Raw genomic sequence first — 26971 nt, 5'->3', positions numbered from 1 at the left:
GCCAATTTGACACAAGTCTACTTAATCAATGGGATGATGAGACGCAGGAGTTTCTACGTTCTAGTGGGGGAAGGTAAATAGTTTTAGACCGTGGACGTGGTGGAATGTGTTCGTGGTATCAGTTTTTTTGTGTGTGTCTATTTTGGAACAAAATAGAAACTAACCATAAGTAAATCTTCAATGTAAATTTGAAACCGGTAGACATTATGTTATTTAGCCACAGGTCAAAACAAACAAAAGGAGCAGACTAGTTTCAAGTAATATATCAGCAGGTATTTGTGTAAAACAACAAGTACAAAAATAATTTGCAGTTGGTCCACGTACAAACTCCAGTCAGCGCAGCCAAGCATCAGACCCTGCAGCAACCTCCAGAATTTGTGGATTTCGTGATTGTCCTCGCCACTGACTCACCGCGTGTGGGAATGACAAGAAGGCTCATGCACATGTGCCGGTCTACCTGCGTGTGCATGAATGCTAAAAAGAGGTTCGTGTTGAGAAGATAGTGTAAGTGCGGCTGAATGCACGTCTCTTGCATTTTTGAGTTTCACGGCACCATGAGTCCGCTTCACGACATTATTCTTTGCTGTGTCAGGGGAGAGAGAAGATTACTGCCAAGTATATCATTGATTGCTACACACATTTGAAAATGTTTGGGATTGAATCCGTGTGCTTCACAACAGTGCAACAATGAGGCTTCAATTTTCTCAAACAGTATTTGTCTCAGACACCAGCCAATTGATGACAGCAAAGTTCTGGAATCAATCCAGTTTGAAAGCAACTCTGCCAAACAGAGAACAAACAAAAGTAAACGAGAATTTTGAATATGTATACAATTGGGAATAACACAAATAAAAAGAGTGTTTGGGAAAGTCAGAAGAATAATTTAATAATTTACATTAAAAAAGTAATACTACTGTATGTTTTTTTGCTTCGATCACCACAAACGCATGAAATGCAACAGCATTAATGAACATTAAGATTCCCCATTCTGAAAATAATCTTGATCCACTGCAACATCTATTCAATACCACACACATACAATTACCTCAGCCAGTTAAGCTGCAGATCTCGCTTGCATGTGACCACACTATATTTCATGTCAGGCCTCACACACAGACGATATATTTATCAGCGTTGTATCCTGCCTACTCAGCAAAAAAATTACTTGAAGACGTACTGTGCGAGAGGATATGTTGAGGAACAGCTCATGCAGTTATGTTCAGAAAATGACCTTGCAACCTTGTTATATGACTGGATCAAGAGATGATCACAGGCAGGTTTAAGACGAGCTGGCTAATTCATTAAAACAAGATAGATTTGGCCTTTTTGAATGCAAATTCTGCATTGGCTACGCTCTTTTCAATGATAGCAGATCGAAAAAAGAAAGAGACCACAAGAGGAGCTGGGGCTACACTATAGCTACGCTAACTTGCCTTCTAAAGTTAAAGTGTTACGAACTTATTCCGTTCCGTGACCTCGTTTGCAACTTGAAACCAGTGATAATTTTGTCGACAAAAAATGACAATTTTTTTTCCCCCCAGACGAAAATGAAACAAAAACTAAAATAGAAGCCATTCATTGAGACGATGACGATAACTTAATTGACTGACAATTTTGTCAATGACTAAAACAATACAGTGACGAAAATTCACAAAATCCAGTCAGAAGAAGGAATGAAATGCGGGTGAGAGAAAAGAACCACGCAGAAACTACTCACTGCATTTTATTTAATGTTCAAGCATGTTAAAATTAATTGTGTGTAAGAATAATCATAGGCAATTATGTACTTTTTTTTTTTATTTAGGTGAAAATTAAGTTTTAAGATAAGGCATATTATTGTCAGTTCAACATGTTTCATTGAAACAAGTTTAATAAAGACACCGTTGTGTTAAATGAGTCTTGTGTGTTAAACTAAAGTTACAAATAGGTGTGTTATAATATTGTGTATAAAAGTTGTATGCTGAAGGAAAAACAAAAACTGCTATTTATTTCCATCAACTAAAACTGGATTAAAACTAAAACATAATCAGATGACTACATTATGACTAAAAAATATATTTTTAGTCAAAAGACTATAAATAAAACTAAATAAAAATTTCTTGTCAAAATGAACACTGCTTGAAATGTTCAGAAATCAAGGTGACTTTTCCCATTGAAATGAATGGAAATGCAATTAATCCGTTCGAGTCCTCGAATTATGTTAGGATGATGGAACTTGCAGTTGAATCATGCACCAACAAACAATGCAATCATCGTCGTAATGGGGTGTCAGGTCAACTCTCAATTTGCATCGTCTCCTAACCATTCCGTTATAAGCACGCTATTCTAATTAAATTGCTTGTATTGGATTCATTAATAGGTGAATGCAAATACAGAGATTCCTTCAAAGTTGCCTGTAAATGAGCCGTGCACACGTTACTGATGACAACTTCTGGATCCACGACGCAAGTTAATTTCACAATCAAAGAGTGACGATTTTGAAAAGGATCTCTATGGAGTACACGTTCGAGAAAACTATTTGGTGGGTACGCACACATTTCCAAGTTACGCATTGTGGGTGTGAAAGAAGCCCCAAAGTCCCCTTTTGCATTGTCAGTTTTGATCTTGTTTATTAACATTGTCTATGTGAATGCTAACAAAAGGGAAAAGTAGATGTCATAGAAGTTTCAGCGCATTAAAGTCGTTAATAGTAAAACATGAAGGCCTTGCATTGTGTGATGTGTGAAAGTTCACACTGACTGTCATATGCTTTCTAGCAAGTGTGAAAAGCCCACTGCGAGAGCGCACACTGGGACAATGAGTCTCAAAAGCACCTTGGGCTTTAATTTTGGATTCAACAATTTATCATGCTGCCACTGCACAGTCGTGGCCTAAGAGCGTAGAACGAGAGCAAACCCCAACGTGACGCGCTTTCGGTTCTCTGCGACGGATGGCGGCCCGAGTTGCGTCAGTGTGGCTTTGCTTTCAGTTAAATGACGCTTTGTGCGAACGTCACACTACCCACTTCTATCCAACCAACTTACACTCTGTGTAACACCACAAACATCTGCCTTCTATAGAATATAGACAATAGGCTATTATATTCGTCGGCCATTTTGTCTCAACTTGAGCTTTTGTTCTTGTAAAGCCAGAGCAGATTGTGAAGACATGCACAATTGTGTCACGAAGATATGGACAGAAAGGACAACAACCCAGAGTTCAAGGTCATGACCAGTAGAAAAAAAAAAGTGCCAGCTGACAGATTTTAAACCATCCTGGAAACATATTTAAGGTATATTAGCTCTCATCCAAAACTGTTCTGTGAAATTCTTAAAACTGAGGGAAGATCACTGAAAATGATCTGACAGTTTTAAAGATAAACACTAACAGTGCTGTAAGGATTTGCTCTGACCTAAAAAATTGGGTCTACCAGTAATACAGATAAGATTTTTTTTTTTTTCCTACCTCAGCCATCGCAGTCAGATATCAGATATCTTTATAATCAACCTGACGGAACGGCTTCCAATAGAAGTGTTTATCCATCTACAGATCATAGACTACATTACAACATTTGGACTCCTAAAATGTTAAAGCGCGTCCGTTTTAAAAAGCTTGCTAGTGAGGATTATCTTAACAAGCAGGCAAATGTGCACAGCTTGACAACGTCATTATGCCGCCGCCCTCCTCCTCCTGGATTGTCACTTTTCATCAGGAAAACACTCCGCCTCTAACTCGCGTCCTCTTCTCTTCTCACCTCGTCCATGTCCCGGCGACATCCAAGTGGAATCCGGCCAGTAGGTTTGGCTACAAGTGACTTTGGGCCTTGCCTTGGCGAGGGCTCGCCGTTTATGGGGGGAAATAATAAATCAGGATTATTATTGTTATTTTTATTCATTCATTTCAAAATGTCATTTCAACCATCATGCCCTCACGCCTAACGATCCGTGAATGTTGAACATTTTATTCTTGAACACTAGTGTTTTTGTAAAGTACAAAATGACCTTGTAACTATCACGTGGAATTCAATTCAATTCTCTCGTACTTTCGTTCTGCTGCAATTTTGTTGCATTGCATCTTTGCACGTGCATTCGGTGAATAAGCATCTTCCTTATCTCTTCTTTTGTATTTAATTTATCTCATTTTCATCATAAGACTTTTTAAACCTATTTAACCCTGGAGAACCAAAGAACCCTTTTCTTCTTTGGAAAATTATGAATTATACATTAAATGACTGCTATAAATTCACTGAACACCAAAATATGTTTTTTCAATTTTAACCCTTTTTTTTTTAACTAGCTCAGAGTTGCTAATTGATCAAAATATATACATAAAACATACTCCTAGGCATTCTGCAACATGATATGAAATAGATTAACAAAAAAAAAACAATTTTACCATCTGATGGTTTGCTGAGAAGATGGTTTTGTTTGGATTGATTTCCAGCTCAACAAAACAGCATGTTGGCAGCCATCTTGTCACCACCACTCTGGCTCATGTAAGTGCAATATTCATCCACTAGATGGCCCCGTGCAGGGGTCAGAAGTGGCACTCTGGACTTTTGAAGTTAAATTTGTAAAAAAATTAATAAATAAAAAAGGTCTTTGTTATTTGAGTAGCAGAATTTATAGGGGCCAAATTTGACCCCCTGGGTTCTCCGGGGTTAAGACAAAAAAATATATATATATATATATATTTTTTTTTTTTCACAACCTTATTGGCAATACAAAACAAAACGTGTGAATGTGCGTTAAATTATTTCTCAAATATATTAAATATCGCAATATGAGGATGTCTTCGTCCACACACATCAGCAGCATCAGAGGAATTGCTGTTACCAGGCTACGGACGATTTTATTATTATTATTATTTTTAAACTATTATTAAAGACATCACGTTTTGCTTTCTCGCTTTGTGCGCCACTCTTTATAAGCCAAGGCGATGCAGTAAGATCAGTGGTAAGTCCTCAAACGCTACACTCAAATATGGCAGACAGTAACCTACAAATAACAACAATAAGTCAGGCAAGGGACCATCCACACTGCATTTATAGTATTTTGTTGACAGTATATCACATTGATATTTAGTCAAAGCTTTCTCATCATATGCTCCGATTGTTCAGCTGGCATCTTAAAAGCATAAGATCAGTATTCAAAGTCAGAGTATGCACTGTATTTAGATGCCTCTCGAACTTTCCTTATTAGGTACTAGAACTCCCCTTTCTGCACAATTGAGAAATCCTCTCCGTTCGCATTGTTTACAGAAACTGCCAGCTGCAAAGAGATACCTAACGTGGGAGATCGAGCTGCACATTTTTTCCACACAAGATAAGATTTATAAATGAGAGTGAGGGGTGCAGATGCCAAACAAAATCTATCTCCTCCTGAGGTTACTCTTGAATCATTACTTAGGTTTTAAATCTGCAACTGAGAACCAGAAACTAAACCTAAAATTCTCTCTGCAAAGTATTTTTTTTGGGACAAAACTAGACACAAAAAAAGTGTGGGACAAGCAACAATATTTGCCGGCAACACAAGCTAAATCCGAGAAAATCCTTCACACACCAAGTACATCAAGTCAAGTCAATATACAGGCATGTTTGTTTAAGAAATAAAAAAAATCAAGTGGGGGGGGGGGGGGGGGGGCTACAAATTTCATTTGACCGCAATTTTAATGACATCTTAACTTTGACTGCCAGACGTTTTCAGAAAAGGGATGCCGTGGGTGCCAGCCGATTTAAGCATTTTGACCGATCATTTGACTGATCTTTCAAGGTCCACAGAAAATTATGTGTTTGGACTATGGAAACACACATACTACCAAATGAAAGATTGGACTCTCATCTTTCATCAGAAAAAAAAAAATGTTTCTACCTTATTCCGTTTTTGAGTAATAGCAAATGGTTAGTTTCACCTCTGTTTTGAAACAAACGTCTTTTAACGTCTTTGGCACTCCTCCATAGGATTTTACTAAACGTTATTTAACGTTTTTGGCAGTCAAAGAGTTAAGACACCGAGGGACTGTGGCCATGTTTACATGGACACATTTAATCAGATTAAAAGCTTGATCTTATCAAAAATGATTCCCGTAAACACGGCAATCGGAATATTCTGACCCGATTAGACTCAATCGGATCAAAATTTGCTTCCGATTGACGGGGGTGAGTTTTGCCGATTCTTATTCCAATCAACATGGGTGAAAACAGTTCAATCAGAACGGCCAGGCTGTGTCCGATATGTGCATGTTCCTCTTGATGTAAATGCGTCGTGAGGTCGTCATTTCCGCATATTAAATTAAAAGGTTTGGTGCAAATCAACGGGCTCGGCACAAGATGTATTTTCGAGAGTTTGTGAACTCCCAAATGCCACGAGAATTCATCTCGCAGAGCAAGGTTAGTAATATTCTGAGAAGAAACACAAATTTACGAGAGAGAAAAAATATATATATCGCAGATTTGTGACAGTATAAAGTGGCAAATTTGCGAGACAAAAAAGGGAGAAACTTGCAAGAACTAACCATGTCATAATAAGCATTCGCCCTTTTGGGTAAGTGTTGGGTACAAGTCACTCAATTGATGTGTTGAATCTGCTGTTCTCAGTCATTCACTTGCATTGACCTAAAGTATACTAGCTTCTTTTTTTTTTTTTTTTTTTTCTCTCTTCTTTTTCTCAGAAGAGCTCAGTATTGTTCATTCGATTTGACATCATCATTGCTCTCCTTTTTTTTTATTTTTTTTTATTTTTTTTAAAAACAACAACAAATCAATTAAAAAAATTTTAATATATATTTTTTTTTTTTTAAATACATATACATATATATACATACACACACATACATATATATATATATATATATATATATATATATATATATATATATATATATATATACTTTTTTTTTGTATGTGGGTGAGTATGTGTATGTGCGTGTGTGTGTGTGTGTGTGTGTGTGTGTGTGCGTGCGTGCGTGCGTGCGAGCGTGTGTGTATTCATCAGTTCACCTAAAGCCCATTAAAAAAAATCCCATACAATCTGCTGTTCTCAGTCATTCACTTGCATTGACCTAAAGTATACTAGCTTCTGATTGGTTCGTGTTAGTCAGCTGATAGCGGGTCAGGAAGTGTTGTCGCTGTAACTTGCCGTGTTTAAGGTTTTAAAAGTTTAGAAATCCGTCTCCATCCTGCCTATTCATTTGAAAAAGATTGTTCCATTAAGCACTTCTTCACGTTTTATAGCTCCTGGTTTTCTTGCAAACCTGCGAGTTTTTTTCTTGCAAATTTGCCACATCGTTACAAATCTGAGCGTTTATTTCACGTAAATTTGTGAGTTTTTTTCTCTGAATATTACACCCCCTCTAAAATATATTTATCCGTAGCCCTGATATGCTGCCGTACAAATGAAATCATCTTGATAAATAGATTGCAATGGATGGATGGAAAAACAGTTTAAAAACCAGGATCAGATTTTATCTCTTAAAATCACCATTTTTCATCTTGGCAGCAGCTCTACATTTATGATCTAATGTATTTTGTGCAGGCTATTTTTATGCTAGTTCCAGCTGCCTATGTGCAGTGTCACAACGACCTTCTCGGGAAACTTTTCATCAGCCTAACCCGTCTGCCAGCACATAATTGCATCGGCGAGTGCCTTAAAACACCAGCCACCTTTTTTTCCCGCGCCACCTTGACAACTTAGAAGTCATTCCTGAGTGCGCGCGTGCTCGTCTATGTGTCACTTCTGCATCGTGGCAAAAACAAAAGTCAGGAAGCAAAGGCAATAAGTGCAGTGTGAAACAGAGGCCACAAGAGTGGGTACATGATGGATATGGCAGATAAGCTTGTGTGTTTTGCAGGTGGGAGTGGGTGTAGTGAAAGGGGATCAGTCTACTCAAGTGTTTAGAGGTTCAAGCAGCCCTCGGGGGAACCGAACAGATCAATGTTGCTTGGCTGGGAGCCAAAAACTGCCTTCTGCCAGATATTCAGCCATGCTATCCATAAAACTCCACGCTTCAACTGCACTGCATATGAAGCACTAAGGGGATTCCTCCAAAGGCAAGTCTTTGACATAGTGATAGACCGATATCGTTTTTTTCAAGACCAATACCGATTATTAGTAGTCAAGGGGACCGATAACCGATATTTGGAGCTGATATTCATTTTCAGTAAAAGAGAAAATATGATCATTAAAAAAAAAATAAATTCATTATATAATACGACAGCGTATTAGGGCCACATATAAATATATTAGGGGTGGGAATCTTTGAACGTCTCAAGATTCGATTCCGATTTTTGGGTCTGCGATTCGATTAAAAATTATTTTTTTTATTCAAGATGATTTGATTGACAATGATTTTTGCTTCAATCTATGGATGTGCAAGGAATTGTAATGATCTACTCCAGTCTGACTCGCTAATGCTAATTAGCGCGCTACTCGCGGCACTTTTATCACTCAAAAGAATAGCTCCGCACTGCAAAAAAACAACAACTTTTATTGGAGTAACTTGATCGTGACTTTTTCCTTCTACTCTCTAATGTGGCTACAACTTAACAATGTATCATATCGCGTGAAACCACACTGCCCCTAAGTGGCCAAATCGGGTGCAACATGAACGCTCCAAATAAAGGCACACACAGACCAAGACAGTATAAAATAATTTAAATAAAATCGATTTTGGGACATTCAAAATCGATTCTGAATCGTATTAAATGAGAATCACGATGAGGATCGATTTTTTGGCACACCCCTAAAATATATATCTATATTTTTTAGAGGGTGGGGGCAATATTCCGATAAAAAAAAACTCGCAAATTTGCAACTTTTTAAAGTCGCAAATTTGCAACTTTATAAAGTCATACTTCATAAAGTATGACAAGTAATGTTTAAATTAAGAATTAATCTGTCTCCATCCTGCCTTTTCATTTTATAGACAGTGTCCCATTAACCACCAATGAATCCTCACGTTAGACTATAGCTACACTACGTGTATTTGTCGTAAGTTTTTTTCTCGCAAATTTGCCACTTAATAAAGTCACAAATTTGAGAGTTTTTTTCACAAAAATTTGCCACTTTATGATGTCGCAAATTTGCCACTTTATAAAGTGGCAAATTTGAAAGTTTTTTTTTTCTTGGAATATTGCCCCTGCCCTCAAAATAATAATAATAATAATTGACGTGGCCCTAATACGCCGTCGTAATATGAAGATTTGACAGCTTTGTTTAAAAAAAATGTTTAGAAAAATTGCATGGAGCTTTCAGGGTCATCAGCATGTGTTAAAACCAAATTAAAAACTAAGCAAGTAAATAGTTCCCTAACGTTTTCTATTGTATATAAAGCTTTCCAAAATGTCAACATAATTTCTTAATTTTCTTTCTTTCTTTCTTTCTTAATTTTTAAAAATAAAAAGTGTAGGGAGTTCCCAGTGACAGCATAATTTTTTATGAAGTGGTAACAAATATATAAACGAAAAGTTCCCTGTATCTCACTGAGTGACAAATGCATGCGACTGTAGCTAATTTAAGGTTTTTGTCAGGGTTCGTAAAAGGTTTCAAAAGAGCTTTGCAGACAGTGAAAAATGGTCTGAATACGTTTGAAATGTCTCTGCGACAAGTATAAACTGTGAACGTCTTACAGATCATGTTGAAAACCTTCAATTCGTTACGTTCGCAAGCATTCACCGCTCAGTGACATGCCAACTTTACCGGCCGTCAGATTTGATAAAAAGGCCAATGCGGATATTTGTCAAAACGCCAAATAGCGGTACAGATAATCGGCTGGTGCCGATATTTATCCCTAGAGGTTGTTCAGAGAACCAGGCAAAATGGATGTCATTTTTATTGCAGACACTTTTCTAAAGACCACATCTGTGATGCACATTTTGCTGATGTATGTCGTCAGATTAGCATAGCCACCATCTCATTAATTCGAGAAACTCACTAGCACATTTAAAAGATGAACAGATGAGCCCCAAGCCCTTGCAGAAGAAACCACCTAAAAACGACCTTGAGGCTCCTCTACCCTACTAGAAAACCGATTCTGACCTCCTGAGCCACAAGAGAAACAATAAGCAAACACTCAATACATGTTACACTCTGAACGCATCATGGCCGTCGGATCGATGGCTGCGGCGTGTGGTTCAACCATTTGCAAGACATGGCTGGCGCGTACACAATAAGAACAAAGAGGAGATGGCAGCAGGTGACCACTCGGCCGCCGTCCGTCAGGCCTTCGTGCGACAGGTTTATACCAGCCGTGGGGGAAGGTAACACACACACACACACACACACACACACGCAACATGGCAACAAGGAGCGATAAACGTCAGGCCGGCGTGCCGCGCTCAGCTCTGACAAATGGCGGCTTGGCTCAGCTCGCAGCCAACACAGACACACGCCAGTTAGTGAGCATGTCTACACGACAGACGCCGACCGCCTGACAACATGGACGCTCCCTACTTTTCCAACATAAAACAAAACAAGTAGAAACGTTTGGAAGGCGTCGGAGGAGAATCGCATGGTGTTATTATAAACACGCTACGTTTTATAGATTTTTTTTGTATTAGCAAGGGAGCTACACTGTTCAATGTCATGGAGTGGAATTTATAGACTGAGCAAAACCCCATTAGTAGAACACGCTCACATGCGCACACACGCACGCACACACACACAAAGGATGTTGACAACTATCAATACAGCTCAAGGTGTTACAGTGATTTGGAGTCTTGCTTTGTGTGCCAGAATAATGCATGTAACCTCACGGGACACTTTGGCGACCAAATACAATCAAACACTGCACAGGAGTAAGCGCCAAACTGTGTTTTTTTTTTTGTATTAACTCTTTGACTGCCAAAAACGTTAAATAACGTTTAGTAAAATCCTATGGAGGAGTGCCAAAGACGTTAAAAGACGTTTGTTTCAAAACGGAGGCGAAACTAACCATTTTCTATTGTTGATTACACAAAAACGGAATACGGTAGAAACAAACTTTTTCTGATGAAAGATGAGAGTCCAATCTTTCATTTGGTAGTAGGTGTGTTTCCATAGTCCAAACACATAATTTTCTGTGGACCTTGAAAGATCAGCCAAAAGATCAGTCAAAATGCTTAAATCGGCTGGCACCCACGGCATCCCTTTTCTGAAAACGTCTGGCAGTCAAAGAGTTAAAAATAATGTTTATGAGTGTACCTATTGTTGTGGCCGGTGGGCGTAAAAACAAATGAGGGCACATTTACATAATACAGATTGATGCAGGTCACCTTGGATGCACACGTGAGTCATTTTGTATCGCTCCGTGGATGTTATGCAATATCATTAAATGATATCAGAGAAAGAGTTTTCCTGTCAACCCCCCCCACCCCCCTCTTACGTTGATAGGACGGCTTCCTGTAGTGACGCTCTCAATACACCACACATGATATAAACGTGGTGGAATTCACTGACGTGCAGTGACTGAGTCAGATATAAAAAATAAGAACCCAAAAGAGAAGATTAACCTATATTTCAATTTGGACCTTCATTTTCAAAGAAGGTCAATGTTGAATTTCTGCATAATGTTTTCAAAGCTTTGGATTATGCTTCAATCAATTCCACCACTGTTCAACAATGTGATAGCGAGACAAACAAAATCATATTTATTTTAAATGTCAACTTCATTGTTGTAGTTTTCTTGCTGATCTTTTTTTTATTATTATTTAAAAAAAAAAGCATTTTGGTCTTCCCTTTATATTTACTGTTATGAAAACCCGATTGAACAGGAAATACGCATTCAGCTATTTTAATGACATAAGTGATAATTACTTGATTAAAAAATTAATTATGTAGGGCCGGCGGCTGGGTTGAAAATTTTTTTGGAATAATCTACATTGAAGCAATTTTCCTCTTTGAGACTGATATTGATTCATAAAACCATGAATTGATCATTTCAATGTTTTTTTCTCATAAATTCATAAGGAAATAGAATTTTGAAGGCCACCATTTTTTGGTATCTTACCGTTTTCTTGAAATTTACTGTCCACGTGTATTTTCTTACATTTATGAAAACGGCTGACTTATTGCGCTTTAAGACAATTCAGAATATTTTTTAATTTATATTTACAATGATTGAATTCATCTCATCCTTGCTTATGTAACACTTAAGTGATTATAACATGATGATTTATGTTACTAATAAAAGTAATTTAACCAGTTGCTGACTCCGCAAAATTGTATTTGGAATTCAATGTTTGCGGCATTTTTATCATCTCCTTGATATTTAAGAAGACTTGATGTTCCATAATTAATATCGGATCGAAATCGAAATGAACTCTTGTGAATGGAAATTGAATCGATTAAGAATATTGGAATCGATACCCTGCCCTAAAAAAAAAAATCAGTGGAGACCATAAAATATAATAAAACATATTTAATTTAATTATAAGTTGTTGTTTTTTTCTATGACTCTTCACATGCAGGAAAAGGGACAACAGGGGGGGGGGGGGGGGTCACTGCCTCACTTGCCTACCCTGACCACACGTCTCTGGGTGGGGACAGATCTTGGCTCCAAAGACTGGGACAGCAGCCAAATGAACTCACACACACGTCGGAGACCAGCTTTGGAGAACATACGAAGCTTCAGTGGAGCGGTAGAGCAGAAACCAAAAACCAAACAAAAACATCTGGCCTCATTTAAAAAAACTCTCATCTGTGTAAATTACACAGAACCAAACAAAGACTGGCCTGACTGCCTTTTGCTTTGAAGTGACATGTGCTGCACTTTTATCGTGTGATATACGTCAAATCGGAAACTTTGTTCATGTCACGAGAGTGACGGCTGGCTTTTAAACGGCACGCTCTGCTCACGTCCAAATGGAGCCACATTTAAAAAGGAACGTGATCAAAACAAAGCGTCCCACAGTAATTGTACATTTGGAATTCTTACGTCCCACTTCAAACTCATCACATAGATCTGACATCCGGAGAAGCGACCTTTGCCCCCCGAGCTACAGGACCCATTTACTTGATGAATGTGTCTCCCCGCCGACATGGTGCCCTTCAGCAAGGTCGCGGCATGCCAGCCACACTTACGAATGAATAAATGATTGCAGCACCTTTTCAAGCGTTTGGATGCTCCCAAAGTCCCAAAGAAGGCCGCCCGGGACATCGACGACTCTCGTTCGTTCCCTTGAACGTTACATAAGACTTGTGTGGCTAACGCATCAAGGCTTTGGTTTTAATCAGTCCCAAAGAGAGATGACGTGACATCATTTGCAAAGGAAACACGATTTCCCTAATTATAGATCGACATCATATTTCAACAACTGCTTATGGGCCACACTAGAGAAGCCATCAAACCCATACATATTCTTTGTCCCAACTGTGAAGCAAAAGCCGAAAGTGTTACCAACACTGACGTGTCTCTTACCCGTGTCCTGTCGAAACTGATGCATCGACTGCAGGTCGATGATGTAAGGAGACAGCTGGCCGTCCACCTGTCCCAGAACCACAGTTCCTCGGGCGTCCCCCTTCAGGATGTTCTCAATATGATGGCACACCGCCGCGCTGTAGGGCCTCCAGCGCCCATGTTCGTTCATCCACTCCCAGACCACCACTCTGGCCAGATTCTGGGGAGGGTATCCCAGCCCATTTGCAGGAAGCAGCAAACCTGGACCGGGGCGCGCCATTGTCCCTCGCGGGTTAGACAGAGAACCACCTGTCAGTCAAATATCACTCCGGGACATGTCATCAGCGCCTCAAAGGAAGGCGGTTTAGCTCAGTGGCTTTCAAGCAAGCAGCCTTGCCGGGGTCATGGTCCTCGGCTGCTTTCTGTAGCGGGCTCCCTGCTCCTTGATCAACAACAGCAGCAGCCTCCAGGGTCCGAGGTGGCAGATGTTAAGGAGCTGCAGCAGCTCCTCCTCATGAGCAGGTAAACAGGGGGAGGGGTGACTTGCTGTAAAATGACAGGAAGGTGAACAAATGCTGAGTTATGGCTTTTTTTTTAGACCCAGTTGGGTCCATAGCTTGTATTGTGTCTACATCGTTGGACGGTATTTCATGTAACTACTGTGTGCGATGGAAGAAATGATCTTCAGGTTGGAGTAGGGTGACTGATGCTATCAAGAGCCTAGCAAAGAAAATACAATCTTTCTTGTATAGAAAATGACTCTGGCTGATGCAATTTTACACAATGTCACATTTTGGCTTATTTAACATGCAGTCTCATTACGTTGATGGTATCATACAGACCTGTAGGCTGCAGATGTGGTGCCTCACATCTGTCAAACAGAAGCTACATTTCACTGGCCCCGCTCGACAATTTCAAGGATCAAACGAGAAGAGGGGGAAAAACGAAAAAAATATATATTCCAAACAACGCGATGCTTCACATTTGTTGATGTGGGGAAAAAAACGTGAAAATGAAAAGGTTCTTCTACAACCGCGCACCGCAACAACCGTCCAACATCAACGCAGAAAACAGGAGTCGTCGCTTCTTGAGTGTCGCTTGTCTGCTTTGCCAGTTTGTTGCTCCGCCGTGCTCGACCGCCTCGACGTGCCGCGGGGACGCGAGAAGTCACCGTCCACGCGCACAAGTCCAGCAAACGTCACATTTTCTAGCTTGAAACAATTAAAACGCCGATGCCCGAGCGCACCTGTATGGTGAGTGGTTGAAAATTCAGCCAAGCTGACAAGTACATTTTATAAAGACAAATATATTTCCGGTGTTATGTTTCAGAATAAAAGCTATGCTGAGCTTTTTTATTTTTATTTTATTTTTTTACGCGGCTATTCTCATGTAGCTATTGAAATAACGTTGGCTGATTACGTACCATATAAAACGTTCAGGATATTTTTGACCTGTTTTCCCCCCTCAGTTTTGTTGTGATGAAGTGCACGTGGGTGGGTTTGTGTTTATGTGTGCGCGCGCCCGGTGCGGATGAAACTCAGCATGAGACCGAACTGATTATTCCGAAACAATGAATAATGCATAAAATTTATGCATAAATAAGTACCTAATGAGATGGGCCGCTTGAGCGACATGGAAAATTCTATGCGAGAAAATCATGTTTTTTCTTTCACTTACGCATTCACAAATTGGGCCATTGAATGCACATATATGTGCATACACTCCATGTGAGACTGCATACCAATGAATATCTAGAAAAAACATTTGCTTTTGTATTAAAAATAAATAAATAAACAAAAAAATCCACTTCAACATGCAGAACCACACAAGTAAGTACGTATAATCATCATCCAAATTTTGAAAAATGCTCGCGTTCACTGTGAATTGATTGGCATGAATAAAAAAAAATCCCCCCCGTGATTTATTTATTCATGTGTGAAAGTGTGCAGCACACTCGTGGCTCTAATGAAGAAAATTAAAATGGGTGGATGAAAGTAATTATTAAATACATTGAAAACAACTGAATAAAGTCGTGGCCACTTCTGAAAAAATCTGAGCCTTGTCAACAAGGATTTTGATCTTAATGACCAGAAAATGGTAGGGTAGCGATGCCACATCAACGTAACCACCACCGAAGTTTGATCTAAAAGAAGTAGGCTAAAGGACTTGATTTTACGCAGACGTTTATTGTCAGCCCTCCAACATACTACAGTGCAGTCGTTTGTTGACTGTTGTTGCTGCAGTAGCACCATCTAGTGGTCATATAATTAACACAAAAGAGCAATCGAACAGTGGCACGAGCGCTTGTGTGATGGTGTTCAACATTTTTCGATCACATGATCAGTATTTGCTTTTCCGCCATTTTGGAGGTCAAGATTTGGTATTTTGTTTTGTTTGTTTGTGTGTTTTACAATCAGATGTGCTTAAATTTGTGCTAAAACCTTGTCACGAATAATAATAATGAACACACAATAGACAGCAATAAATGGTCGACTGGCAGTGAGAAATGGACTAAAGAAAATCAACCTCTACATGCTTTTATTGTGCATATTGATTCTTTAAATGTGTTTGATAGATATATGGACAGTAGTATGTTTAGCAGCTACAAAATAGTATTTGGTGTAATGATTGAATAAGCACTTAATAAGATCAACTTGATAACACGTTAAAATTATATTTTTGGATATGTTTGTACAAAGGGTTAAAGGTTGTTTCACTTGTGTGCTAATGTTACTAAAGTTAATTATTCACAGAAAGGCTCAAATTGGCTTAGTTGCCACACACCAGCCGATAATTGTCATTTTTAACAGTTCCCATTGGGTGTGCCTTAAGAGAAAGTAAACAAAAGAGGAAGTTGCAGGCAGGCAAATAATAATCATGCAAGCAGGGCCATAATGTTATAACAAGTAGCAGACAAAGGCAAATAAAAAATATATATATTGTCCAAGATTTAGCCCAGTCAGCACGTCTCCAGACAAGGTTTACCTGGAAAAGGAAAGGTTTCAACACATTTTGGGAAATATGACAAATGTTCTCTCTTTTCGCCCATATACCAAATTGGCACCTTTAAACGATAACCTCCAGCATGGCAGCTGCGGACGTGACCTGAGGTGCGAGATGGCACTAGAAAAATATTGTTGCTGTGGTTTTAAAATCAAGACTAACCGCTTAATGTGCCCTGTTTTTTATGGCTATATATTCTATTTCCTATGCAGGAAATGTACGAAACACGTCAACATAGACTGACAATATTGAATTCATTTTACAACTGCTCAATATTTTTAATCTCAATTACAAACTACACAGAATGACAAATACATAATAATGAAAAATGATGTTGCAACATAAATATGACATATACAAGTTAGTCGTTGCACCGTTCTACACCCCTGCAATATACATTCAGCATCATAAAAACATAATTATCTTATTACATCACTCACATTACAACCAAACTCGATTTGACCTCAATATGTACATGAATATCTAATAAAGGGTATGTGCAATTTATGCATCTCACAATGTTTGGTCTTAATCAATGTAAATTAATTAATTAGTTTACTACTAATTACTTTATTAGTTTAAATGCAACATATGACATTTCTTCTTGAGGTTACAATGCAACGACTGAAGATTGCGATCACAGAATGACATATATGAAGAGCGCCATGATGGCAGCGCTGATGAGACCTGAGACAGGAACAGTGACAAACCAGGCAATAAATATGTTCCTGAACAAATGCCAGTCCACTGATTTCCTTGAGCGCAGCCAGCCCACCGCAACCACGGATCCCACCTGCGTTCACATAATGTGGCAACTGATAACTGAGACAACATTATTCATTCAACCACGGCATTATTATGTGTTTACATATTCAAAATCCTTACCTTGCAGTGTGTCGTGCTGACAGGAAGCCCAACATTGGATGCCGCAACAACTGTCAGGGCGGAGGCCAGCTCGATGCTGAAACCACTAAAATGGAAGATAGCGTGTAAACATGCTTGAACTGTGTCATGTCACGATGAGTATTGCATCATACCTAGAGGGTGTAATGGGCGTAAGATCTCTGCCCATGGTCTGAATCACCCTGCGGCCCCACACCCAGAGTCCCACGCAGATGCCTACGCCGCCATACAGAAGTAGCCAGATAGGAGTTGCTGCATTGGATGCCACAGAACCGCTCTCGTACAAAAGCCAGAGGGCCACGAGTGGACCAATGGCATTGCTAGAGAGCAAAATATGCTGTCGATCAATTAATAGAAGTTTAAAAAAGACACACACCGACAAGCATTTGGGGTCAAGTGGACTTGTGCTCCACTAGATTTGGTAGATGACACTGTGCTTATTAACGCCTATTTCATACAGATACATCGTAATAAATTGGAAACCATAAAAAAAATAAAAATAATAATTCTCAAGACCGATGACTGCCTAATCTTCATGTTAAAATCTAGGGATGGGCGAGTTCAAGGTATCGGTGTTCGCGTCATACCAGTATTAGCCGCCCTCTTGTGGCCGTTTTATGATCAGGAACTAGAAATTACAAAATAGAAAATTGCCATTAATTTCCTGCAATTTTAAAGGGGAAGTCAACCTTAAGTATTTTTTGACAGTAATTTGCCCTCACTAGTCTAAACATGACATTTTTTATTTTGTTTCTCTTTTTTTTCTCTTTTCCTTTTTTTTTCTTTCCGGTGAGAGCTCAGTATTGTTCATTCGGTAATTTTACCGATTTGACATGTCATCATCATTGCTCTCTCTTTTTTTTCTTTTCAGATTTTTTTTAAACATATAAACATGACATTCTGATTGATATTACATTTGTGGAATATGAGTTATGCAGCAAAATACAGCCGTTTTTATCTAACTCAGGGGGCGGCCATTTTGCCACTTGCTGTCTACTGAAGATGGCACCACAGTTGTTCAGGCAACGATCAATCATAGCTCAGTTTGAAAAAATAGGTGATCTGTGATTGGTCGTTGCCTGAGCCCTGAGCAACTGTGATGTAATTTCACTCGACAGCAAGTGGCAAAATGGCTACCTTCTGATATTGATTTTTAAAAAACTACTGGATTTTGCTACTTAACTCATTTTCCACTAATGAAATATTAACCAGATTAGCGTATTTAGACTAGTGGGGCTGCATAAAACATATTGTTGTCAAGAAATTTTGGGGGGGTTGTCTTCCCCTTTAAGGAAATGCTATGGTGGGATATATAGGTCTTAAAATTACTTGTGGAGCGGGAGGGGGGGGGGGGGGTTATGCATCAATACTACTGGTGGTATCGGTACTTGGTATTGGTAATTGCTCAATTAGTACTAGTATCTCTCTGGGGGGAACACATTGAATCATTTTGATAGTTTGTTTTGTAATATTCCAATTTCTTGAGATGAGGAACTTAACATAATCACTAAAATTCTGTCCAATAAATCCTAAAATATTTCAGTCTGCGTGGGAAAAAAATTCTATGTGTCATAGTTAGAAATAGAGTAATTGAATAAGAAATAAAATTTAAATGAATTGAGGTGTACTTAAAGTATTTCATAATCCCTCTAGTCTTTCTACATGCATTTTTTCATTGAGCTTAAGTGTGCTAATAATGATGCCTTAGACTTTCTTATTTGTGTGGTTTAGTCCGAAAATCACTAGCATAGATGACTACCACGTCCTCCCTTTTTCCATCCTCACCTGACATCATTCCCCCCATGTGCAAAGGAGCCAAAGCACGCCGTAAGTATTTGAAGAAACTGAAAAAGTGAAGAAACAGCGGCTTGATCGAGCTCCAGCTCATCTTCGTCAGGAGGATGCTCCCAAGTGGCCTCCTGTGTCACGCCGGCATCCTCCACTGAACTTCCTCCGGTCATTACTGAACTGTCGCTGCTGTGGCTGTCCGCTCGGGACCTCCTCCTCCAGTCGTCTCCGTCTCCCTGGATGCCGTAGATGGCCATGGTGTAGGATGTGTAGCTGTTGTTTCTCCGAATGGGCCGCTCCTCTGTGTCGCAATCGCCGATGCAATCGCCGACCTTGGCCATGTGTAACTTGTGGAGCAGGTCTTTGTATAGACTGGAGTCCTTGTGGATTGCGTGCAAGCGTCCGCTGTGAGGGTCCGTGATCATCATGGGACCAATGTTACCATCTAGTCCTGTAAAAATAAATGATATCATTTAATTTGTGGACTTAATGTATTGGACAACACCAAATATATCTGAAAACATGAACTAATCCAATCTTTCTTACCATTACTAACATCTAAGTCTTTGGCCACCATGTCTAAGTCAGTTTCTTGGGAACCTCCAAGTTGAAAAGTGACATTCTGACTGTCTTTTGGAGGTTGAGGCTGGTGGGGTATCGCTATGTCCACTGCTTGAGCATGCCGATTAGCATTCTTCTCTAGCAGAGGAGCCTCACAGGGAGCAGCACCTATTTTTTCTTCTCAAGAGCCACACAAAAAATTCAGCTGCATGTACAAAAAGAACGCAGTCCTTTGTGGGGGTTTTCATACAATATACTCACGTTTTATTTTCATCTTCAGGCGTGGACAGACGACAAACCAAACGAGCAATGCTGTGATGACACCGCTTCCTAGCGAGATGCACAGCGTACCCCACCATGGCACCTTGTCAAATCCCAGCACTGTGTACAGATAAATAAAAGGCATATGTCCATCTCTGCATCTTTTAGTAATTCACAAACAATGTTGTCTTCTCCTAAAGCTGACAAAAGGAGAAAGTGTATTCTTTTGAAAAGTTGGGAAAAGTGTTTCATTTTTAAAGAAGGGACAGAGCCAGCAGGAAAACGGCAGCATTGGACAGTTGTATGACACTCACAAAATTTGCTATTATAATGCTGCATTCAAGGAAGGTGGAACTACTGACTTTTTTTTTTTAACTCATACTCGCCCGTTCGAATTGGGAGATCCGAGTTGCGAAGTCGGAAAAAATTAAAGACCCCGACTTCACCAGCCGGCTTCAATCTTTTAATATTTGTTTGTCTTTATTTTTTCTTCAATGTAGGTATTTTTAGGGGTGTCGGGTGATTAAAATTTTAATCGTAATTTATCGCATCACTTCAATAGTTAACTCACGATTAATCACACATTTTATGTTCTAAATGTACTGTAAAATATACTATATATATATATATATATATATATATATATATATATATATATATATATAATTTTTTTAATTGAGTTAAAATTCAAATTAAAAAGATGTACTGTAAAAAACGAGTGTGATGTTGATTTGTGTTTAGGTCATTTTTCTGCCACTAGATGGTATAATTGCATTTGTAGGATGTTGGCGACAGCTCAGTGCATTTTTTCTTTTCATATTAAGAGCTATCTAATTTTTAACATGTAGTAACTTGTGAAATTGTGCAAATTTTTCAAATTGTAAAATGCAACTTAATTCATTCATTCATTTGTACATTTATTTTAGGCAGCAATCAAAATCAACAATTTATCCATTTCTAAACCTTGTCTGAAAAGGAGTGGGAGGAAAAAAAACTTATTAAGTCCCACCCCCAAGCTCATTAATATCAAACTACTTTACAACTTGACCCCAGTCTCCGCAAATATATGTCTGTTGCATTGCGCCTGGAATTCCCCAAGTACAGGCTCTCCAAGTAAGGGGCCGTCATTAATCGCACGTGAAAATAATTAGTTTAACTCAAACTTAACACAATTACTTTTGACTCCACTAGTTATATTACATAACTTCTTGTAACACAACGTGTTACCTTCCTCGAATGCAGTTTTAGAACAAAAACTTACCAGCATCGGAATTTTACATCTGCTGCCTTTATGTATAGGTTATAATTTTCAGAATTTATGGATGTCTTTGTGTGATTAAAAATTATAATTGTTGTATTTTGGAGAACACGTCCTTACAGTCTGCTGACAACAATATCAGTGAAAGTACACTCATTTACAAGAGACACTTGCAGTTCTCCGATAAGATATTAGTTTGTTCCGGGTAACTTCTGGCTTAACGTGCATTCATTATTTTTTCATTATTTATTTATTTATTTTGCTCTGAGTAAACGTCATTTGAGAATTACATTAATTACTATAGATTAATGACAAATGTTCCTTGAATGAGCTATTTTATTTTGAAAGCAACTGCAGGTTAACTTATAAAAAACTTCCCATTTAAAAAAAACACATCAAATACCGTACGCACACGACAAAGAGTGTTAGGGCATAAGTTTGATGCAATTACCACAAGTGAGGGTTTTCTGCAACGCTGCGTCAGATGATAATTGCTGCAGTGGACATGTGCGCAGAAGGGGTTATGAGGTGGGATAAGATCAGTGAAAGAGGGCAACTCCTCTGTGTTTTTACATAGCAATAGTTATGGTTCATTATATTTTACTATGGTGTTGTCATGTGTGCATTGGAATGACTCACTTGATGCTCCTGTAAAGAGGATTGAGAACAGGTTGATGCCCACAGTGACAGCGTAGAATATTGGAAGAGCTCGGAGGCCATTGGGCAGCGGGTCAGCCTGCCATACAATTGATAATTATGTTTGTGTCAAGTTAGTGTACAGCAGGACATAAGCACACATTTAAATAATTTGCTGTATTTCTTTCAAAAATAGTTTTGAAAGAAGTGGTTATTTAATTCCACCCAGAGACGTCGTGGAACTCATTTTCAGCCCTGGAGTTTCAGGATTCAGGACTCACTTTCTTTTAAGTTTTAATGATGATACACAATTCTACAGTTATTAGTGTACTAATGTAAAATAGATTGCCATTCCCTTCAATGACATTCATATTGCATTTTATCAAAAACAAAATTTACAATTAAATGTGCTCACAAGATCGTAATTGGTGTTTATTTGAACAAATGTGAGAACATAAAATGGGCAAAAGTACAAAAAGGGACATATAGAAAAGTGTACATTAAATGGGATAAGACATTTTACACTAAACAAGGCACATTTACAAATGCTGTTACATCAACAAGATCAAGGCAGCTAACACAGCACTTCCTGTTTGTGCTTTTATTTTGAAACCTGTTCACGCCACTTCTGATGCACGACTTCAGGTGACTGACGCTAACTGGAAGACAGCAATGGACATCCCATTATGATTGGTTGCCGTTACAAAAAATAAAACTGTGATTGTGTTTTGCCTCTTTCATGTGTTATTTCTGTATGGATGGTGTAAAAGAGTTCCATTTCTATTGTTTCTAGTCATGTATTACAATTTTGCTACTTTTAGTATCAAATTATTGTGACTTGGAAACACACTTAGTAACAAAGGTGGGCAGTCAGTGTGTATATAATACAATGGCCGATATTTTTATGTTTTTTTACATCACATTTGTATGACAACAAGGTAGAGTGGGAACGCGCCAGAATGTCCATATTACCCAGTCCGGCTTAATTCTGACAAAACTGCAAAATGTTGTTCAATCATTGCCTGATTCTGTACATTTTCTACATTTCTGAAAGGTTTGTAAAATGTCACTGTATTTTAAAGAGGAATTCAACGTTAAGCATTTGTTGACAATATTATGTTATATGTGACCTCACTAGTCTATACATGCAATTTTGATTAATAATACATTTGCGGATATATTAACTGACTAGTGGGGCTGCATTGAATATATTATTGTCAAGGATTTGGGGGAGAGTTGACTTCTCCTTTAATGCTGTGTCACAGCTGGAATAGTATTTAACTATGCTTGGTTATATATACAGTTTATGCCTGACAACAGAACAGATTTAAATGACAATGACAACAAAATGTCTCACCTTATTAAGAATGAATTTGCGAACAAAGTAAAACAGAACCCCTGACAAGATCCCAGACAGCACTGGAGACAGGAACCAGGATGCCACTGCCCAAAAAAAAAAATAATAATAATAATCCCGAGATTTTAAAAACATGTCCAATTCACACACCACATGTGAGTAGAAACAACTTAATATACTCACCTATCCGGAGAAGCTCCACCCATTTGACCCCGTGGTGACCTCTGGCTACCATAGAAAACCCAATTGTGGCTCCAACAATGCAGTGAGTTCCAGAAATGGGAAGCCTCAGGAATGATGCGGCCAACTGCCACACAGCAGAGCCTGTAAAAGCAGAACAAGACCATCACTCAAAGTTTGGAAACGACTGCAAAGATGTCTCATTTTTTTAAATTCAAATTTCCGGTAAACTCAAATGACAAGTCACACGTATTAGAATGCTTACCACACATCGCACTTATCGACCCCGCCATGAGGACATGTTCAGAACCGTTGTACATCTGGACGTCAATGATGCCCTTGCGGATGGTCTCACTGACTTTGGCCCCCAGCAGGACCGAGCCGACTGTCTCAAAGATGGTGGCCAGGACGCAGGCCTGTCGCAAGGTGACCACTCGGGAGCCGACTGCCGTACCGAAGGAGTTGGCCACATCGTTGGCCCCGACGGAAAAAGCCAGGACGAAGGCAATGACGAAACCTAATATCAAGAGCCACAAGTAAGCGGACATGTCTGACTGAGAGGCCGGAGCAACCGCGGTAGTGGCGGCTGTGACAGCCACCAGCGTGGGTGAATCCATCATTGACTCGTAAAGGAAGTTTCGATCCAAGAATCAATATGTGATTAAAAATAAAAATAAAAAATGCGTCAAGCAGTTGTGTACAGTACTGCTATCTAGGTTTGTTTGGCTTGTTTACAGGAATCCATGCAAGATGGTTGGCTATCTGGAAGAAGGGAATGGCATCCATTTTGGTGAGGTATACTGCAAAAAAAGAAGCGCATGGATTAGTCAACAATAACGCAAAAGCCATGCATTGTTCCCTTTACCTTAACAATATTTTATCATGACCATAACATTGATGACATTTTAATTTTACAGCGATGATTTATGAATCAGAGGAAGAGAAGAGGGAAGTGAAAGTAATAAATGTCAATACTGGTGAGAGGTAAGTAAAAGCACAACTGAAGTGTTATCTATCCAAGCAGTTAGGGTGGTGGGTGGCGGGGAAGGGTGGCGCTCGATCTGGTCATGCTTCTGACTTCCATATGCGGAACGTACTTGAATTAATACCAAGAACAGCAGCAACAAGCCCTTTGGCCTTAAAATAGACATCAGGTGACATTGTACTTGATTGAGGATTTTGACTGATATGGAGGACTGTAATGTTGTGAATTACGAAATGGATGATCTTTTTTTAAATCAGTTTGTCTGTGACCGTTATGTAATGATAAAGTCACATGACACCAACACTAGTTCTGCTTCAAAGCATGAAATTTGAGCGCTTGAGAGCTGTGAATAATTAGTCACCATCACAATAGAAAATAATGGCATTTTAATCTCCTTAGCGGTTCTTGCATAACACGAATTGAGCAACATGATGGTAAAAACACAAGAAAGCAAGCACAGGTCAGGAGAAGGGAAGAGAGGAGAAACAGTCTGTACTCACATTTGTGCCAGGAGGGAAAGTTTACTCTGTTGTTTGTTGCGTGTCCCGCTTGTTAGGAGCCAGGCAGCCTCAATGAGCTGAATGCAAAGTGCTGGCCATACAGCAGCGGTGGCTGCCGGTCTACAGTTTATATACTGAGCAGGTTGAGTGCACGCCTTTTCACTGTGGTCATGAGACTTGTGCTGCCCATGGCTAATGTTCCACCTGTTTGTTTTCATGATAAAAAATAATGATAGTGTTCTTTAAGGAATTTCTCAAGAAAGACAATTTATTTCTGAACATTGGGAGTCAAATTTGAATATACTCAAAGTATATCAGTATAGAATGATATGTTGTTTTTTCTAAACAAGCCCCCTACTGATCTTGACAACAATAAACGTCCAAAATAATTTATTAAATTATTCTGTCCTTGTTCTAGGAGGATTTAATTCCCCCCTTACATCAAAGAAAGTATGGACTGTTATGAGAAATATCTATCTTATCACAGAGTAAGTATTTTATAATAGACTAAGCAGTCAACTAATGGCTGCAAAGGTGATTCAATGATGTATGTGTACTCATGCAAAGAGTGAAGCCATCACAAAATGTGTTATTGTTCAACCTGTTATGCACCCGTTAATGGCTCTTACAGAAAAAATGTACTCAAACTCATTGTGTGTCAGCATAATGTACTTGTTTCCGAAATGCTACAGTGCGTCCAAATCTGCTGATGGCTTCCTCCTTGTTACTTATTTATCTAGTGCTTGTTAGCTATGTAATGAATGAGTTAGAATCGTTTGACATTTCTGTAGAGGATGTGACCTTTTCTAATGGTGCTGATTCTCAAGTGAGACTGAAACTTTTGACAGTTAATGTGTATTCAGACAATTATTTTTAAGCCATTTTGAACATCATTTTAGCGCAAAAGTGAGTAATGATGGTAAAGATGGAACATCATGTATACCTCTAGATTTTGCCTGTGTAAATTACCTTTGTTTACCACATGCAAATATCACAACTTTACTTATTTATTTTACTTAACTCTTTTTATTCTTGAGTTTGCCCGGGTTTCATTGCTCCCATATTTAGGTCACTCAAAGTTCTATTCATTCCTCATTGATGATTGTTTCCGGGCAGATTTGATATTCTGACAGCTGGAGAGGTTTTGTGACATACTAAATTCGGCGAATTTTCTTGGGTTATACGCTTAAATGGAATTTAAGCTATACTCTAGTAAACATTATTTTGGGCCGTATTTAATGTATATATATATTTAACAAAAATCTTTTGTTGCTCAGTGCAAATACAATGAGCATTTGTTTTTACAGCAGCGTGAGAATATGTTCTTCTGCCATTCTCATGGCTGCTTCGTTTTGAGTGTCTAATAACAGTTTAAATGCCTTATTCAATCTTCCAAAGTTCGGTTTAGAGATAATACTTAATGTATAAATACAATTGGGTTTTGGTAATTTACCTACCATTATACACTCACTAAACATAATTTTATTAGACAGGCCGACACCTGCATGGTCCACTCACTGTCGTTGTCAGCGAAGTATCGTTTTAATCTTCATTAATCGCCTTGTTGCTAAGAACGCAATCGCCTCTAGATGGTGCTAGAGCCCCAACTCACAATCCCCAGGGCAATTCATGTGCCTCGCAGACATAACTAGTTACAGCGCTTGATAAAAAGCAGCAGCGCTCAATATAGTCCCTTTTGTTGGCGGTGCAAAAGTAGTGTGTTGTTGTAGACATGAATTTAAGACATTTTGATTTAAACATATTACTCCTTAAATTGTGATATTTTATTCACCTTCTTTAAATATACAAAACCATGAATCAAGTACCAGTTAAGTCATAGTAAACCTTTTGAGCATGATCATATTTAAGGCCAGACAAGATAGGGCATGCAAATAAGTAACTGAAGCGCTCGGCTAGTTCTCAAGCCCAACCCTTCCATTCCCCTCTTCCCTCCCTCCTATCCCTTGCCAAACAGGATCTGTAGGATCTCACAGTCATTTTCTCAGGAGACAGGAATGTCAGAACACAAGGTCTTATGCATGTTTCTACACGCAGGCTGCATTCCCTCAAATTTACAGTAAAAAGTCCGGAGTGTGTTATTCACACATCAATTTAATTTCCACTTTGTGTGTGGCAACACCTCTCTATGTAAAACACCATGTGTGCACCGGACGTGTCCCAGACGTATA

The 26971-nt window shown here is 38.9% G+C and overlaps 2 protein-coding genes across 4 annotated transcripts in view; both read right to left on the bottom strand.

Annotated features, from left to right (window-relative positions):
• Nucleotides 1–14618, bottom strand: part of dtx1 (deltex 1, E3 ubiquitin ligase) — a 38646-nt gene extending 24028 nt beyond the window's left edge. For 2 of the 3 annotated variants that reach the window (XM_077561024.1, XM_077561025.1), the window contains exons 1-2: nt 14193–14618; nt 13372–13896 (exon numbers count right to left, since the gene is read on the bottom strand). In XM_077561024.1, the coding sequence (XP_077417150.1) occupies nt 13372–13630 (259 nt within the window). In that variant the 5' untranslated portion in view covers nt 13631–13896; nt 14193–14618. Of the gene's footprint in view, nt 1–324; nt 611–13371; nt 13897–14192 lie in introns of those variants that run through there. The other variant, XM_077561028.1, reaches the window with a different exon arrangement.
• Nucleotides 14619–16610: 1992 nt separating this feature from the next.
• slc20a1a (solute carrier family 20 member 1a) lies at nt 16611–24877 on the bottom strand. The gene is made up of 11 exons (XM_077561029.1): nt 24783–24877; nt 23563–24097; nt 23301–23441; nt 23118–23203; nt 21764–21860; nt 19867–19986; nt 19591–19782; nt 19042–19495; nt 17391–17576; nt 17239–17323; nt 16611–17146 (listed from the first exon to the last, which is right to left on the bottom strand). The coding sequence occupies exons 2-11, from the start codon at nt 23915–23917 to the stop codon at nt 16991–16993; spliced, it is 1872 nt and encodes a 623-aa protein (XP_077417155.1). The 5' UTR covers nt 23918–24097; nt 24783–24877; the 3' UTR covers nt 16611–16990.
• Nucleotides 24878–26971: the final 2094 nt, after the last annotated feature.

The sequence above is a fragment of the Vanacampus margaritifer genome, chromosome 3, assembly GCF_051991255.1.
Source record: "Vanacampus margaritifer isolate UIUO_Vmar chromosome 3, RoL_Vmar_1.0, whole genome shotgun sequence".
NCBI classification, from domain to species: domain Eukaryota; kingdom Metazoa; phylum Chordata; class Actinopteri; order Syngnathiformes; family Syngnathidae; genus Vanacampus; species Vanacampus margaritifer.
Note: the sequence above shows the minus strand (reverse complement) of the source record. Positions and strands in the feature narration are given on the sequence as shown.